Source organism: Euwallacea fornicatus, chromosome 17, assembly GCF_040115645.1.
Source record: "Euwallacea fornicatus isolate EFF26 chromosome 17, ASM4011564v1, whole genome shotgun sequence".
Taxonomy (NCBI): domain Eukaryota; kingdom Metazoa; phylum Arthropoda; class Insecta; order Coleoptera; family Curculionidae; genus Euwallacea; species Euwallacea fornicatus.
In genome coordinates, this window is record NC_089557.1 from 3,823,184 (window position 1) to 3,842,050 (window position 18,867).

At 36.6% G+C, this 18,867-nt stretch overlaps 1 protein-coding gene across 4 annotated transcripts in view; it reads left to right on the top strand.

Moving 5' to 3' along the window:
• Fife (regulating synaptic membrane exocytosis protein fife) overlaps nt 1-18,867 on the top strand; it is a 119,805-nt gene that overhangs the window by 49,766 nt on the left and 51,172 nt on the right. For 2 of the 4 annotated variants that reach the window (XM_066292478.1, XM_066292481.1), the window contains exon 4: nt 15,614-15,717. The exons of the other annotated variants lie outside the window; for them this stretch is intronic. In XM_066292478.1, coding sequence (XP_066148575.1) covers nt 15,640-15,717 — 78 coding nt within the window. In that variant the 5' untranslated portion in view covers nt 15,614-15,639. The remainder of the gene's footprint in view (nt 1-15,613; nt 15,718-18,867) is intronic. 4 annotated transcript variants of the gene reach the window in all.

Here is an 18,867-nt window from a genome sequence, read left to right on the forward strand (position 1 = left end):
AAACCGGTCTTAAGGGACATTTAATACCAAACTTTTCTTAAACTCAACTTAGTGAACGCTGGGGAGACAGGCCTTAGCTTGTTATCTATTTGCGCGTCCAAAATTTGTTGCTTTGAATTTTTTAATCAAACCGCTGAAGAGGCAATTTGACTTCAAAGTCTAGAGCTAAAAAGCGATGTAAAGAAATCTTATAAAATTTATAAAATGTTTAATAGAGAATGGTTTCCTCAACAAATACGTAGCAAAAATTACAGAATATTTTGATTTCTCCTCATTCAGAAGACCTTAACCTGCCCGTTTCGAACTTTTGAATAAATAAACTTCTAACGAAGCTATTGAAAGCCACAGCTGGAGTTACAAAATAACGTATAAATCCCTAAAATCAATTAAACCCAGTGGCAATAACGGTTTCATAAAAAAAGAAAAAGAAAAAGTCCAAGAGATTCTTCTCTCCTCTTAGACGCCCACATCTCGTTAATATAGTGTACAATGTCGGTATAACTTTAACGAATTTCTGAAGGTTAACTTGAATTTCTTTAATTAATTACCGTAAATATATTCAAAACTTTCCCAATATTTCTATATGCCCGGCCTCATCGGAAACTAATAATCTTTTCGATTAGGTCCTGTGAAAGCTCACTAAGTAACCAACATAACTTGTGGAAACTTCTAGTAGAAACTTTAAAATTCGATCGCGCACCTGAATCTGCCCCATTCAAGTACAGCGAGTGGGGTCTAATTTAAGCTACTTCACAACTTTGTCGAATTCATTATCGTTGCAAAATAATTAACAAACTGGAGCGAGTTCGCTCGCAAATTGCCCTTTAATGGAAACCTGAAGTTGACTTATTTCCTGCCCTTAAACTCATTTAGGCCATGTGAAAAAATAACCGAGAAGGAATAGAAGAGAAAAGCAACAGCTTCTAGAATTGCCGATATATGTAACGATCACTAAATCACTTAGCGCAAAGGGTGGCCCTGTTTTATTGCTTTCTGCTGGGTATATGAGGGAGAGGGAGAGCTTCTAGACGCACTTTGATGTCGAATTCTTTAACAAAAGATTTCGTGACTTCGTCTTCTAGGCCGAAATTAAAAGTTCTTCTGCGCAATTACCGCTATGCAAGGTGCCCATTTCTGGAGCTCAAGCATGAGAATCTCGGTAAGCATAAAAGTCACGAGATTGAATTGGGGTTAAATCGCGCTTTTTGAAGTTAAAGACTATGCCGTGTTGAGAAATATAAATTTAAAAAAACTTTACATTTTTTCTTCAGCTTATTTTACGAGTTGTAGCTGATCACTGCTCACTGCAACTTTTCCTTTTCTAGAGCCTGGCGATGTCATATTTTAAAACCGACGTTTCGAATTTTGACAACCATCATCAACGTTGGTTTTTTCTACCGTGGTCACTTTGAATCCTCGCATTTCACAATTTATATTTTTTTTCCGATTATGGTGATGTATCACATATTAAGGCTCAGTCATGTAATTTGGTATAAATACCTATAATCCAAAGTCGTTGAGTGAACGGAGGAAAAAACATAGTTTTAAAATTTCAGTTTCTTTAAACTCCAAACTAGGCAACTTTGGGCCAATTTAATCGACCTTGTATCTTTTATGGTTACCGAAATCCTCCAAGTTGAGCTTCAAGAACGAATGCTGTATAGACTTGTGGTTATTAGCATCACGGTCTATACAGCTTTCATCGGAATTGATGGTTTTAAGACGTAAGAAGGAGAGAGAGAGAGAAAGAGAGAGAGAAAGAAAGAGAGAGCATTGTATTGTTGTACTTCCAAACAATGCTGTAAAATTCCCCTTTGGTGTAGGATTTATTGTATTTTCTTAGAGCTTAAACGAACCGATCCAAATTAAAAGCGATCAAACCCTTCTCGAAGAAATAAAATATCGCTGCAGAGATGGGATTTGGATTTTACTCAAACAATCAAAAGAGGGGCTTTAAATTGTTGGAAACAAAGGAAAACAATTTAATTTTTTGGAGGTATACGAATTAGCATTGTTTTAAGCGACCGATTGAAAAAAGTGCTTTTTCCTCTCTCAATTCCATATGACTTCACACAATAATCGCAATTTTCCGGTCTAAACACCTTTTTTGTTATCAACGTCCGGGCCCTCGTTTAACGGTGATATAATTTCTCTTTTAACGATATCAGAGAGTGGGATCCGAAGGGGATTGAAGATAATCCGTGTGTTGTAAAAGAAAACGGAAATAGGCTCAAGACCAATTGGAATTACATGGTTTAAGAAAAAAATGGTTCAGGAAGACTCACTATAAATCCCTGGCAATTTTCTACCAAATGAAACTAACGTTGATAACCATAAATCACATTGTAATAGTTCTCTCAAAGTTCTAGCAACTTTGTTCGGAAGGTAACAGGTCGATGGATTCCATCGAAATTGGGCAAAAACCAAAAGGGTTGTTACGCTACAACTTATGTAGATTTAAAATTTTCCCACCATACATGTGATGTAGCAGTAAAAGTGCATTCCAGCTTGGATTTGCCTGTAAAATTAAACTCGTAACAACCTCCTCAATAGAGGCAAGACGCAACATGATGCCGCCATAAAACCTAAGCCAAGGGGTTAATAAAAGCGTGGTTTCTAACATAATTGCCAAACTTGGTTACTAATTTATTCCGATTAACTTGAAGTTATCCGCCTTTCTTCTAAACAACCATAGAAGGAGTAAGAAACTATTAATTCTCTCAAAAAAGACTGAGAATGAGATGGTGGTGAATTACGATTGTTTTTTTTTTGTACTTTATCACCGGTGTTGCAAGGCTAATGTGGAAAGGGGAAAATATGAAATAAGCTGAAATTTATTGGGTCTTAGTGCAGGTGAGAGGGTTATCTCAGTCTTCTATTTAGTAAAATAAGGGTAAACAATTTGTCTTAGAGCCCGACCTTAACGAGATAGTGCCGACTAATCTATTAACGGGACTGGGTAATTTTGTTCACAATCCTCATAACTTATTCATTTCTGCTTTAATGGATTTTGTGTTGGAAGACCGCAATTTATGTTACCTCCTCCTAGGGAAATATATTTCATCTACTTATAATTTATTTTCCGCGTAATTATTTATTTCAAGAATATTTCATAAATACCGATTTTTTATGGCTAAAAGGATCATTAGATTCGGAGAACTGGCAACTTTCCCTCGAATATAATCTGCATGGAAACTATATTTACAGCCAGACTATTGGTCCACGTTTCCGTGAATATTCTCCTCTTGGAAAAGTTATTTCCACATTAATCTACTGGCCCACAGAGGTAAATTTTTAGCAATCATGGCAGTAAAGTTTCTGTTGACCTAGGAGATACAGACTTTGGTATTAGTTCATTGCTCGGTTTCAGCACACACACAGAATTTAGTGGTGAATTGTGAGTTTAGCGGAGTTTCCATGGTGAGTTCGCAATTTACTACTGAAAATAGAAATTGGCATTTTCAGTATATGTATGTTCTTAATTTGGAATTGCTAAATATGTCAATTGTTGGGGCTATTTTCCAGCCATCGCGGTCATGAGATCAGTAATTATAGATATTGTATATACAGTTCAAGTATCTTTTGACGAAATTAAACTTTTTTGAAAATCGGCTAATTGGGACCGTGAATACCTCAAGTCTGCCACTGGTTCGGGAAAGGAAAAAAACTAATAACTATTAAACTAATAACTTTCGTTGAGAACCGTGATATCGGATACCCGTTTGATGAGTCTCCTAAATGGTAATTACGCACTAATGGACGTAATTTTAGTCCCCACTGAAGGGAGCAACAAATAATTGCTTTGTTGAGCTGCGTTGCTACTTTGGAAATAGGATTCAAATTCCCGGCTTCAAATCAAGCGAAATCGATTAATCCTCAAATTAACTTCTTGTTAAAATGGCAACTTCGCAATCTTCTTTTGTCAAGTTTAAACAAGACAGATCTGCAAATTAGAGTTGATATAATACAGTACGGCGTTGCCAAGCCTAGCGAAAGAAACATAAAAAAAGTCTACGATCACCTTCTTGCATGATCCTCTTACGAGGGCGTTCTGTGTAGTTATTATTATCTCGTTAATTTCAAATTTAGAGAAACACGACAGGGCGGAGATTGGTATTTGCTCCTACAGCTCGACGTCAAACTTTGACAGGTTTGAATAAAAAATTCCCAGATTGGGCTAAAAACGTGAACTTCGAGGAAAAGGAAATAATATGAATATGAACATTTAAGCAGTTTTCCAATACGACTCAGGTTGCGTGAGTCTCAATTTTCAAGTTTATTTCAAACATAAAAAGTTTGCTTCAAGTCTTGACCTTTACGATATCAACATTCAAGTAAATTTTTCATGGAATCAATTCGAATTCCGGTAGACAAAAGTGTTGTCAAAATACGTGCAGAATATAAATTTTCAGGGTGTTTTAACCCAATTTTGAAACGCTTTATTGGCGAGTTTGGAGGAAAATCGTTGTAATGTAGGATTTCAAATTTTCTCAAAATTGATAAACGGAAGGCCTACAGGATGCCTCAAGTGCCATGTGGCCAAATCTTCGAAACGGTGGTAAATATCAAATCGATTAATTTAGAACGAATTGCAGCCCCTGAAGACTTTTAATTGCCTTAATTCATCTTATAAATCGCGATGCTGCAACTTCTCACATCCCCTCAATGTGTATTTAACCTAATCTGATCAAAATTCTTTCACCTGCTTCTCTTGAAGCACTTCAGTGAAGATCTTCTATGAACTTCCTCTCTGTAAACTATGTAAACACAATTTGAAAAGTTACAGAATGAACTTCGCGCTATTTCTCGTGGTTATTTTTCGTCTGTGAGTATATTTTTCCATCCGGTCCCTTTTCCTCAGGAAACAGTCCTTAATTCCAAGGTTTTCCCGTGCAACTCACTTGATTGGTTTGACCTCTATATGATTTCATTATAGCAAGCTTTTAATGCCTTTTCAGCATTCATTGTTCAATGTCCCTCAAAAACATAAATCCTGCATTTGGTTCGGAAACCAAGCGCACATTCGCCCATTAAAATTACGTGTCCCAAAGCATTAAAATGAGGGCCATAGAGGTGGGGTGAAAATGTTTTGCTCATAACGAGTAATAACTCTTAAATACATATCCTTGACACGAGAACATGAGCCCTTTTAAAAAGGAAAATGTTGGTCGCAAATTGGACTTTCAGGTCTCTTGGTGACAGTATCTAAGTGAAAAATTACATATAACTTTTAAAACCTTTTCATGGGCGAATTTATTATTACTGCAGTGAGAAAATTAAGCAAAATAAACATCCAGCTCATTTACATTTGTTTATACACCATTTCGTTTATAAGAATGCCTTCGCTTTTTATTATTCCCCTGCGTCTGGAATTGCCTCCAACCAATGCTGGTTAATGTGTCGGAAGAATAAGCTCGCAACGTTGATAAATAATTTAAGTGAAAAAAAGAGAAAGGGTTTGTTCGCAGAAAATCCTCCAATGTTAAAGGGTTGCCTTTGGCGGCTCCCCGTTTCGATGTTTGCTTGTCAAAAATTCATAAAAACAAACAGGGATGATTCAAGTGAAAAAATGAGATGAGATGATCCGAGTTGAGCCAAAGAAAGTGGCAAAAACTATAATGATTTATAGCTAATTCGGAGTTAAACCGACACCGACTGGTACTGACGTCTGTCGATCTTCCATCCTGCACTTCGCACAATCTTGATTTGATTTGGAATTACCGGGTAAAATCAAATTTCCTAATGCCCAAATTGCAAATTTTGAAATACTATTTTAATTCTTCTGTTCTGAGTGACATTTAACTGAAACTAAACTACTTTTAATTAAACTGTCAGTTCCAGTTTCCCTTTTCGTTTTTTTTTGCTGATCAAAATCGAATAGCTGCAGGCAAAATTCTAAAAGAATACGAAAAGTTGGTGTTTTGTTGCAAGTCGAAACTTCGATATTGAAACAAGTTTAGCATGGCCTTAGAAAGTTAAAATTCGCCATTGAAATTTTCAGGTGCACATGATTATTGCTTGGGTAACAAGAGGAAATTGGGGCATTAGTGCTTTGGTGAGAGATAATAAATGGTTCCACCTCAATAATAATTATCCGCCCGACAAAGCTCTGGGACTATTAATAATCTGAGCTTTGCCCATCATCGGGGAATTTTTACCGTTGTTGGAACCACCGGTCTCTGGGTGAATTCAGGGTTAATGAAGTTTAAAAAAAGTTTAGCGTGCTACATCGTGGCAATTAAAATGTGATTAATAAAAGTGTCACTGGCATTTAAAAACGAATCGAGCATAGGCGTCAGGTCATGTGACCCTTTTGGGGGGTAATTAACTGAGGGAAAAAAAATTTTCGACCGGGCAATAAGCGGTCTAAATTTCATTTTTGTGTCGTGATTAATGATTTCAAAAGCATATGAATTCAATGTTTTTCAGCATTTCTGATAAAACGTGTTGATATTTGATGCAGACCAAAATGATGGATTTAAAAATACAACAAGCCCACTTCAAGGAGGTCTTGATGAATTGCAAAGTCAGACTGAGAGGCTCCGTTGTTCGCCCAAAAGAAGACATAATTAGCAAGCCATAAAACTCAATCACGACTCAAAAAAACCGTGAATCAAAAATTTAATCCACGTATTACTGCTCTACGGATAATTTTTTACTTAGAATAAAAATCAGTTTAAAATATCCGACACTCCATTCGATTTGAACATGAAAAACCGGAGACGCCTTGCAAAGACTTGATTAATGGCAACAACTCGTTATGAAGTCTGTTGTTAAATTAATTAAGATATTTAAGGAAATCTTGACCTCCTGGTAAGCTTCTTAAGAGTGAACTTTTTCGTTGAAAAATTACAACCACGTCAAAGTTCAACGTATCAGACGTCATCATCGTCAACATCATAACCCAGGAGCGACTTGCAATGGGTCGATAAATTCAAAAAACGCTATTTAGCATTTTCCTAAGGTCGTTCGCATTTATATCAAATTCTTTACTTTTTGGTGCTCTATTGAAGACCTCGATTTATGAGTCAATAAATTACGAATAGATAAAAATGCCGAACAATTAATTTGAGCTTAATATGAGCATTCAGGGGCGTCGAAAACTAAACGATCGCACTGTTGTTGGCTTTCAAGTTTTTTTTAGGTTTTTTCCAAAAGAATTCACGATTTGATACGTCATGAATGCCATTGATTGATGTGAACAGTTTTAAGCTGAGTAATTGTTACAGGGAAAAATCAGTGGCATTTGCCAAAGAATTAATAAATTGATAAAACGCTTTTTAATGTTTTTCTTTTATGTTTTTAAAGCATAAACACTCAGGTTTTAAAGTTCCGAAACATCCTAAAACCCCGAAAACTCCATTTGATTTATACATCAGAATTCAGGAACATCTCGCAAAGGTTGAAATAACGCTGTTTAGCATTTTTCACGATTCTCACATTTTTATAAGATTTTGGACGTTTTTATACGCAACTGAGGACCTGCATTTTCGAAACGATATAGAAGAAACTCTTCGAAATATCAGAATTCGAATATGATTTGAATATCATAACCTAGAGCCGTCTCACCGAATATTGATAAATAATTGAAACAACCGTTCTTTGCCTTTTTCAAGGTTTAAAAATGTTTATTAAATTCTAGATTTCATTAAACGCCACTGAGGACCTCTACTTTTTATTTACAAATTATAACAAAACATATACAGGGTGTTTCCTAACTACGTGTAAAAAATTTAAAGGCGTAATCCTCGACTGATTTTGAGTCAAAAATGTCTAATAAATATATGTCCGCAAATGCCTTGTTTCCAAGATACAGGGTGTTGACTGAAAGACGTTGAAAAAGGTTTTAAAGGTTCCTAAAAGTTTGGTGGTATTTACTAAATTGTTTATTGTTAGTTTTTTTGCTACTTCCACTACTATAAACAAGATAGTCAGTGTTATTTTGGTGTTTTACTCTCTAAAGTGAAAGAATTTAGTTCTGTGTCCCAAAAATCAGATTATACCTCAGTTTTGAAAATTTTTCAAATGCGTAATTACACTAATCAAGAAATGGCCAATATGGTTTTTGTTTACGGCCTTGCTGATGGTAAGTGTTTGGCAGCGAGGCGCATTAACATGGAAAGGTTTCCAAACCACCAAGCTCCCAACCACCAAACCTTTAAAACCTTTTTCAACGTCTTTCAGTCAACACCCTGTATCTTGGAAACAAGGCATTTGCGGACATATGTTTATTAGACATTTTTGAGTCAAAATCAGTTGAGGATTACGCCTTTAAATTTTTTACACGTAATTACGAAACACCCTGTATAATTCAAAATTTCGTAGAGTCCATTTAAGTTGGACACCACAAAAGTCATGTTCCCCAAATGAAATTGGGTTGAAATTGGAGACAGTACTTTTTGACATCCTTCCGAGATAACGTTCTTGGTTATCTTGATATGCTGATAGCTGAATTATTTCCAAATTGAATATGTCGAAATTTGGGGGTTATCTAGAGACGTTTTTTTAAAGATTTTATACACTCACGTTCACATGAAATGCACCACCCAGTAATACTAATAATTAAGTCTTGTAACTTTGGCAAAATAATGCTTCATAATGGAGCATCAAATGATCAGACTTTCAGTAAAAAAGCAAGAATGCTAGTGGTTTTTATGTCATTGACCTTTTAGATTTTTCATTCAACTGTAAATAAATAAAATAATATTTACATGGAAATATCAGTCTATTTTGTTGTTGAACTGTGAACAAGACATCTCAAAATGGCCCCAGTAAGACAGCGTCGAAATTTTTCCCACGTTTCGGATTTCGACAGAGGGCGAATTATCGGCATGAAGGAGGGTGGACTTTCTTTTCGTAAGATTGCCCGAAGAATGAATCGGAACCACACCACGATTGCGAGAATATGGTCTCCATGGTCTGAAGAAAGGGTTCAGCAACATCGTCCAGCTGGACGTCCTCCCCGTAGCAGCAATGCACGTGAAGATCGACTTCTTAGACGGATGGCCATTGGTGATTGATTTCAAACAACAATGTCTGTTGAAGTAGATTGGATGGGAGCTCTAAATTGTCGGGTGTCAATGACAACAGTTTACAGAAGAATTTCGTCTTTTGGCCTGCATTCATACCACCCAAATCTACGACTGCCACTAACCGCCCAACACCAAGCTTCCAGATTGGCCTGGTGTCAAGAACGAGTTGATTGGAGTCATGAGTGGAAAAATATCGTCTTCAGTGACGAGTCGCGATTTTGTTTATGAATCAATGATGGTCGTAGAAGAGTCACACGATACAGAGGTGAAAGAAGAAATTTGCAATTTTGCGAAAGGCGCCACACAGCTTTATCACCTGGTGTTATGGTCTGGGGTGCGATATGTGTTGGTCGAAGATCCTCTCTTGTGTTCATTCCAAGCACCCTAAACATACGTCGCTACATTAACAATGTTCCGAGGCCAGTATTAATACCCTTCATTCAAACTTTACCAAATGGCATTTTTCAACAGGATAATGCAAGACCACATAGTGCGAACATTACTCGATAATGCCTGGAAGAAACACAATTGGAAATACTGCCTTGGCCTGCACGGTCACCGGACCTATCGCCCATCGAACATCTTTGGGACATGATGAGTCGCCGTCTTCGAAATTTGCCGAGACCTCCAAATAATGTAGATGACCTACGACATCATCTTGAGGTAGCATGGAATGAAATACCCCAGGAGGATACTGATCATTTGTTGCAAAGCATACCGCGAAGAGTACGTGCTTGCATTGTCGTACGAGGCGATGTCACTCATTATTAATTTTTTAATTAACAAATGTTTTTATCTTTTTACTGAATGTCTGATCATTTGATACTCCATTATGAAGCATTATTTTGCCAAAGTTACAAGACTTAATTATTAGTATTACTGGATGGTGCATTTCATGTGAAAGTGAGTGTAGATTATAACTTGAGTTAGTCGCGCAGGTTTAAGAATTTTTCCATGCTTTTTCGTGATTTCTATTCTTGTGGGGCAGAAAAACAAGTATATTTGAAGTTTTAATTTTTCAAAAGTTTTCCGGCAAAAATAATATTGCTACCCAACAAACAACTAGCCTTATATTTAACGAAACACCACGCCAGGAAGCTAAATCAATAAGGGAAGTCCTAAGACTTCTCTATTCAATTTAACTAGCACCTAAAGCATTTCAATTAAAACCCGACGAGGTTGAGAAACTTGTCCAGACAAAGTCGATTTAATAAATGAAACTTCAACTTTTGCAGCACAAATAAACTTTCGTTCATTGTCTGAGCTTTAATAAGAATTAAAAAAGTTTATTTCATGTATCGCCTGAATGCAGATGAAATGACCACGGAACATTTTATCGTTCATCAATATGGTCAATATTTTATGAGCTTTTAGTGTGAAGTGCTCAATTCCACTTATTTGTACTACTTTCACTTTTTTCTTTTTTTTTTAACTTTTTCCGCATAAAATCACAACAAATCCTCAGATGGACAATTTCCCGACATTCACGCTGAGTAAGCTCAGAAGTTGTAGGATTTCCCACTGAGATGGGAAGTACGACGTGACACATGGAAGGTATTCACTTTACTAGATCTGTAACGGTACCGCTAAGAGTAGTAATAGTAACCGAGCTGGTGGATTTCCGAGGACTCAAAGGGGAAATAAGTTCCAGATCAATGATGGCTCAGTCAATGATATCCTCAGAAATAGTGTGAGAGGAGCAGAAGCGGTTTTTCAGTGTAAATTACTAAACTCAGGTCGGTTTTGATGTCAATTTCTCGGGTTCCCGCTGTTGACTGATCTTCAGACCACACTGACTCATGAAAACTTAATAATATTCTTAATCAATAGCACTGTGGTGTAAGGAGACACTGGAAATCCTTGCGAATGCGTTACTGAAGAATTCCTCCAATTCTACAAGATATGTTGTTCTCTTAGACGGGAGCAGGTTGGAATCCCCTGCATTACAATACAAGTGTTAAAATTCTTGATGCAATTCAATGACCACATATCAGAATTGTGTAGGTTGCTTTGGTCACAAGCCAGGTGTTTGTATCATAAGCTGTGGGGATAGACACCATGCAGGGAAGTACAAATAGGGCATTGCCTTTTGGTGGTAGTCACGTTGGAGATATGTACCTACTTTGCATCGTTCTGAAATCTCCAATCTCTATTGTGCATGCAACACTTTTCTGTGTAGTATAATTGTACCTGGCACCTCCCACTCCCTTCCTCGTGTTACCTTTTTCACAAAGTATTATTTTTAAAACATTCAAAAGCAACATTAAATGGGACAAAAAATAATACTTTTTGTTATTTTTTTATTTTTTTAAATGACACTGGTAACGCAAAATGGCCGATGTTAAAAATTCAAATATGGATCAATTGATACCTCACATTAAAGGTCTTTTAAAACCATTTTCAGTTATATATTGCGTTTCAAAATCTATCGATTGGTTTTTAAGGAAAACAAGTATAAATTTGGTAAAAAATCAAAATAAACTCGGTTAAATAATAGGTAGGCAATGAAAAAATCTTGTTTGTCGATAAGAAGTTAGATTGTTTTAGGATTTTATGCTGACAACAGATTTTGGTTAAAAGAAAAAGAATAAAAAGAAAAATAAAAATAATTTTACTTTTAGGTACAATTTAGAGTCCCACGGTATATTTGTTTGCCTAAGTTATTAGGGCCGTCGAGGAATCTGCGAAATCTGCATAGTTGAAAAAAATAAGTAATTTTATGGAAGAGAAAGAGGTGCGGACCGTAGTGTTGTGAAACCACTTTAAGATATTAAAGGGCAAAACACCTCTGGAAGAATAATTCTTAATGCGGGGGTTGTTTATCAAGGGTTCATTAAAATAGCTATTTATGCAAGCAGTTAGGAAATGAATAATTTTATATGTCGAGTGGGCTTTTGCGGCAGAAGCAACGCGAGGTCATACCAATGTCAAACGTTAGGGGCCCTTTCCCTTGATATCGACACCATGGATTAGTGTCCCATTGCGAAGGGACCTCAAAAATATCAAAACGACGCTACGTCTAATCCTGCTAGATAATTGGTTTGAAACACGTACGTAATATTGCTGGGTGGTGCCATACGAGACTCAATAGTGTCAATAAGACACAATGGGGCCAGATGAGGTACATTTGTGTAATGTCTGGCGATAATAGTCCATTTCATGCATACATAATTTTTGAATACGTTCATTACTTAAATCTACGTCGAACTCAACTAATCCGCTGAAAAAAAAATTCCCCATTTTCCATTACTTTCTCCGGATTAAAACCATATGGCATTAATACCTATCGGCATAATCATGTCGTTGATACCCCATTCAGCTTTGTCCAAGAGGAAATCGAGTTACAATTGGCAAATGAAGTGAAATTCGTGTATTTTTAAGCGTATTATTTCTGAATATGTCATGGAGCCATTGTGATCGATAAATAATATTTTAGTTAAAATAAAATTTAGGGGTTTTGTGTTGGCATTTGATTTTGTTCACGTTTTCATCTGGTGCTTGTTGTTATAATAGCTGGTAGGGTTTTGAACGAGACATTTGTTTGCGAACGATTACAGGGGCCTAATGGATGTAAACGCTGCAAGAAGGTTGTAAAATATAAACATGCCTCCACCCTTTTATACGTGAGAGTGAAATACAAAGCTCTTTTAGCATATTTGTATATGGAGGTAGTAAAGAAGTCACATAAAGCTGAAAGTCATAAATGTTTTACCTCCGTTAAAATTTTTCTAGACTTTGTGGTGAAAACTAGAACATAACAGAGTTGGTTTCTTGAGGCACAAACGAGGCGTCTATTTCTTAATTCTCTTTGATATAATATTACTTAAAGGATAATTAAATTAATATTTCTCTCATTGGCAAGTTTCTTTTATGAACACTTCCGCCAATTCAACTCGCTACTTATCTTTAGCTCTCTTCTTCGTAAAATTACAAATTTCACCCAGTCATAAATTTGGAAAGTTGCCGGCTCTCTAACTCTATCGAAGGAAAAAGCAACAGATAAAGTAAATTTCGCGGAAGATCCTAATTGTTCAAGTTTTTCTATTGTGAACAACAGTTGGGAAAATATACGATAAAAATCACTTTTATGTTGAGCTCCCGAAGTTTTTCCTTTTAAGGTCTTAGAAAATATGAGATGGGCTTTATTTTATTGCGCCCATAGACCAGTAAAATGGATATTAGGACTTCACGTTATGGCCGAAACAAGGGTGTTCCGCAAATGAACTTCCATCCACCAACTAACGTTCTATTTTAATCACTCATTCTGGTTGTGTTTAGTGTATCGATGATTTATGATAGTGTAGGATGGGTTTGAAATCGATCAATTTTAGTTAAGGACTAATACACTGACTTTCAAAAAAACCGCAACACCAAGAAGAACACATCGTACACGTTTGAAATTTTGACATTACTTTGTGTCGGGTAATAGATAAAAACGATCAAAATATCAAAAGAAAATTATTGTGAATAAGTGAAAAAATTTAATAATAATTTAATAATGGGTGGTATCTCCTCTTAAATTAATACATTCCTGTAAGCGACGTGGCGTGCTTAAAATTAAATTGTCAATATCTTCCTCTGGTATTGTATCCCAGGCAATCGCACCTGCTCGCGGAGTTCATCTATGGTCTCTGGAGGGCGAGCTAAACGTTGAAGTCTCCGACCCATTGTATCCCATACATGCTCTATTGGGGACAAATCTGGAGAGCGAGCTGGCCAAGGCAAAGTATCCAAATTTTCAGCTTCCAAATACCTCAAAGTATCGTTGGCTACATGTGGTCGCGCATTATCCCGTTGAAATGTGCTTCCAGGATGGTCTTGCATGTATGGTACAAGAACCGGTTCTAAGACACTATTAATGTACCTCTGAGCATTTAATCTATCATAAATGAAAACAAGAGGAGACCAACTACCATAATGGATGGCACCCCAAACCATGACATCTGGTGTTAAACCAGAATGATGCCTTTCCAAAAAGTCCAAATTTAATCGCTCTCCTCTGCGCCTTCTAACAGGTAACCGTCCATCAGATCGCCATAAACAAAATCGGCTCTCATCACTGAACATGATTCTTCTCCACTCATCCTCCCATTGCACTCTAAGACGACACCACTCCAGTCGGGCCACCCTGTGGTTTTGTGATAATGGAAGCCGACGCATAGGACGATGTGAATTTAGTCCAAAACTTCGAATTCAGCGATACATCGTACTAAGGGAGACCCTTCGATTTAGGGTGGCTACCCAGTTAGCACCAAGAGACGGAATTGTTTCAAAAGGGGGGGCCTGTCGCTGAACGACGAAGTCGCCGGTCTTCGCGTTGGTTCGTCATTCTTGGACGGCCACAACCACGATGACGATTTACTGACCCTTCGTTAGACCAATCTCTCCAAGCTTTTAGCACTGTCGATGCGTTTCGATCTAATCTACGTGCAATTTCGCGGAAAGGTAAACCTGCCTCATGCATACCAACAATTCTTCCCCTTTCGAAGGGAGTTAACTGCCGATAAACTGCATTTTGGCGTACACGAGGCATTTTGCACTACCACACATTCAATATGGTACTAAAAATGATACCTTTATCGCTATCCGCCTGTAAAAAAATTTGCAAAATGACCGATCGTCACAGATAAAAAGGTAAAGAAAAACTTCATATCGCATCAAAACACGAACTTGAAATTTTTATCATTTTTTTCTCTTTACAAGTCTAAAATCATACCAAAATTTCAAATACATACAATGCGTTCTTCTTGGTATTGCGGTTTTTTTGAAAGTGAGTGTATGAGACTCCGTCATAGAAATGTCACCAGGTAAAAGACGTTATGAGATGAAAAAGGTATTCCTATAATTTGCATAGTCCAAAAAAATGGTCTAATGCGGTCTACCCCATGATAAGTGGGACCTACCAAATTACAAACTAAAATTGAATTTATAATTTCTTTAATGTAAGCCCTAAGACGAATCTTTTAAGTTCTAACGTTAAATTTTCGGTTGACGTCCGAATTAACAAATACCGTGTCTTACGTTAACTTGCTATGGGCCGTCAATGTTAACGAAACGACCTACATGTTAATTCTTCTTACGTCTCAACGTAACGTGATGAGCCTTACATTAGCGAAGTAAAATAAATTACTTATCAAGGATGTAAAAGGAAAAAAACTAGTTTTGAACGTGGCCATGATCACCGAAATAATATTACTCCATCAATTTTCACAGTCAAAAATTCAAAATTTCAGATAAATATGTCAAAATCTATAGGAGTGTCGCCAAACAGCGTATCGCATCTTTCAATTGTTGATATTTTTCTGAACTTTTGAATTTTTGACTGTGAAAATTTCTTTGATAAAATTTGCATTTGCATATTCACTTTAGTAGTGGGGTACGGAAGCGAAATTTTTTTGAAAAGTGAAGAAAAGCTTTCAGAGACAAAGAGCAATAAACAAGCTAAAAAAACCTACTGAACGAAAGAGCAATTATTGAAATAACGAATTTTCGCGTCTCATCGATTCAACAGTTGGTTCAACGAGCCAACCAATTCAAATGCATTGAATTATTTGTGTGTTATATGATCTTTTCGCTTTTAGGAATTCGATAGACCACGAACGCTAAGATGAGCTGGAGTAACTTTGCCTCCTGTTGTGAGTTTCCCCTTAACATTTACAATATGGCATCGACCTTCCAAAGAAGGGTAAGAACTCTCTTTCCGAGTGTCGCTTTTCATGTGCTTGTCCATTCACTGTCCATGTTGACACACCTTAAGAAAGTCCATGTTACACGCCACTCAATAATGTTAAGGGGACCACTGCATGTTTTAATGTTTCTTATGTGTGTATTGTGACAAGGTTTGGAAAGTAATGGGTGTGTAATCTTGCCAAAGTTCCGGATTCGTTAAGCGGGCAATCGGCCTGGAGCGTGCCTGGATCTGTGCCAGAGCTGATAAAAGACTATCCGACTCAAATATACAATCCGGAAAAACGTCACAAAGGGATTATGAAATGTTCGATTTAATGTACTGATCCGGTTACGTGTACGGTACTGAAAAGGGGAATTTTACAGTTTCCACGTATTTATCCTGATGTGGATTTTAATGCCGGTTTGGAGATTTTTTTGTATTTCGTTCGTAAAAACCTCTTTTGGTATGAACTTCGCTTTAAAATTATTTGCTCTGATACGAAGTTCATGCCATGGCTTGCACAGTAGGCTTAATAATAGCTTATTTTTGTGGATTTATTCGAAATTTTTTCAAAATTCGATTCTCCCAAAAAAATCTTTCCTCGTTTTCATCAATGTTTTTAGAATTTTAGGATGATTATTCCACTTAGTTAAGTGCACCTCAGTTCTTGAACTTTTTCTATTTCACCATTTTTCTTCGTTTTGCATCGTTGCTTGTCTTTCGTGTCTCCCAATTCAATTTTGTTTCCTAATATATTAAGTTTTAAATTCCCTGACCAACTTTTTGAGTCTCTGTATCCTAATTCCGTACAGTTATCTTCTCTGGGCCCATCTAGGATTTATTAGAATGCATTCGAAACGATTTTAGTTTCGCTTATTTTGTTTGAGGTATTTTTATTTTTATTTCTCAACTTGCCCCGACTTCTTTAGATTTTTGTAGCGCTTTCTTCTCTCTTTCTTGAGGGTTTTAATTATATTTACCTTCCTAAGACGGCCATTGTTTCCGAACTTCAAGTTTTACAAGAGTTTCAATATTTTGCTTTTCATCTAATTTAGAATAACCCGCTTTCTACTTACTGCATTTAATTTTCGCTTGGAATTCCCTCATTTATGAACCGCTTTTAATGAGCTCGCATTTAAAATTTCATGCCTTGACGTGGCATTTTATAATCCAGCCATCACGAACCATGGCATGCAAGCTCGTTTGTAATTTATGGAACTTTGCTGGTGATACTTTTAGAATCCATTAAAAAGTATAACATTCGATTTACGGGATTTAAGCCATTCCGACCCAGTGTAGATGAAAATCTCATTTCTGTGCTGTCAGACCACGTGAAATAATGTTTCACCGGATAATGGATGATACCATTCTGGGACATTTTTATTTCCACAGTCTTGTTGCACCACGCTCTAACCTTTTCGACAATCTAAATTTCCAAAGAAACGTGCCTGTTTATTTCCGGGGTTAAGGGCAAGACCCGCTAGTTCGCAAATTGTAGAACTTAAACATAAGCTTCTTATAAGCTTAAATGAAACTTTTCGGAAACGTTGCGTATAACCACGATATTCTGAAAGCGCTTTCGTGTTTAAGGGGAGATAGAAGTTCAACAACAAGCGCGCATAATTTATGTGAGTATGGGTATTATTGGTTTCCTAAAGATGTTATTTAGGAATGTCCTTTTCGAACATGGAGGGGGGGGGGATCTAGGGGACAGTCCCGGAAATACCCGTTATGACATATACAGTAGTGGTCAAAATTATAGCAACTTTTTGAAATTTCAAATAATTTAGACTTAACGGCCTAAATTCAAAATAGGTTTTGAAAATATGATTCTACAATGACTGTTCATCATAGAAGTATATAACAATAGAACAATAATAATTTGTATGCAAAAATAAAAAAATATATTTATTTATTTCGACCTGGACAAAAATATAGCAACTTTTCCGAAATAATTATAAAGAGTAATAAAACTTCAACAAATAACAAAAGTATTGTTGAATAAATAATATTTTGTATAATACCCTCGCTGCTGAATAACTTCTGCACATCTTCGTGGCATTGAATTTATTAAATTGTTGATGTAATTGTTATCAATACTCTTCCAGGCTTCGTGAAGTGCCTGAAATGAATCCTGTAAATTGGAATATGTATTATTCCGAATTTTATTATCCACATCTTCCCACAAATTTTCTATTGGATTGAGATCGGGAGATTGCGATGGCCAAGCAAGAACTTCTATCCTTTTCTCTCTAAACCATTCTGAAACAAGTTCCGATTTATGTTTGGGGTCATTATCTTGTTGGAAAAAGCTTCTTAGTGGCATGGTTTCTTCAAGATATGGTTGTAAATGATTACTGAGGTCGTCTCGGTACATGAACCGATCCATGCGACCTTCTATTTCGTGAAGCGGACCCATACCAAAACCAGAGAAACAACCCCAAATCATAATCGAACCTCCTCCATGTTTTACGGTTGGTAAAACAAACTTTTTTTGCAACCCTGCGCCTTTGGGTCGTCTGACGTATGATGGGCCATCACTTTCAAATAAGTTAAATTTGGACTCATCGCTGAAAACTACCAATTTCCACTTTTCAGATGTCCAGTGTTGGTAATTCTGCGCAAACTGAAGTCGGGCCTTCACGTTCTTCTTAGACAGCAATGGTTTTTTCGCTGGTCGCCTACCAAACAATCCATTTTCCACTAATCTTCTTCTTATGGTCTTGGAACTGATATGAGCTAGGCCCGTTCCCTCTAAATGTGATTTTATACGAGTGGATGATAGAAATGGATTTTTTTGACACATTCGAATTACCCATTTATCAGTTCTTTTTGTAGTTTTCCTTGTGCGTCCTGAATTTTTTACAGCTGCCTCACTTCCTGTTTGTCTGAATTTGTGAATAATTCGAGATACAATTGAGTCATGCGCACCCAAACTCTACAATTTGGCTTTGCCGTTCGCCACTTTTATACCTCTCAATGATAATTTTCCTGATCTCTAATTAGATCGTTTTACCTCGACCCATAATGAAAATCGTCGATTTAATTTAGAATATAAAACGTCTTTAAACACACAAGTGTGTTAATCAAGTGAAACTTTAAAATTCCAAGAGTTGCTATATTTCTGTCCAGTGTTGGAAAAATATGTTTTGATAGTTTCTTATA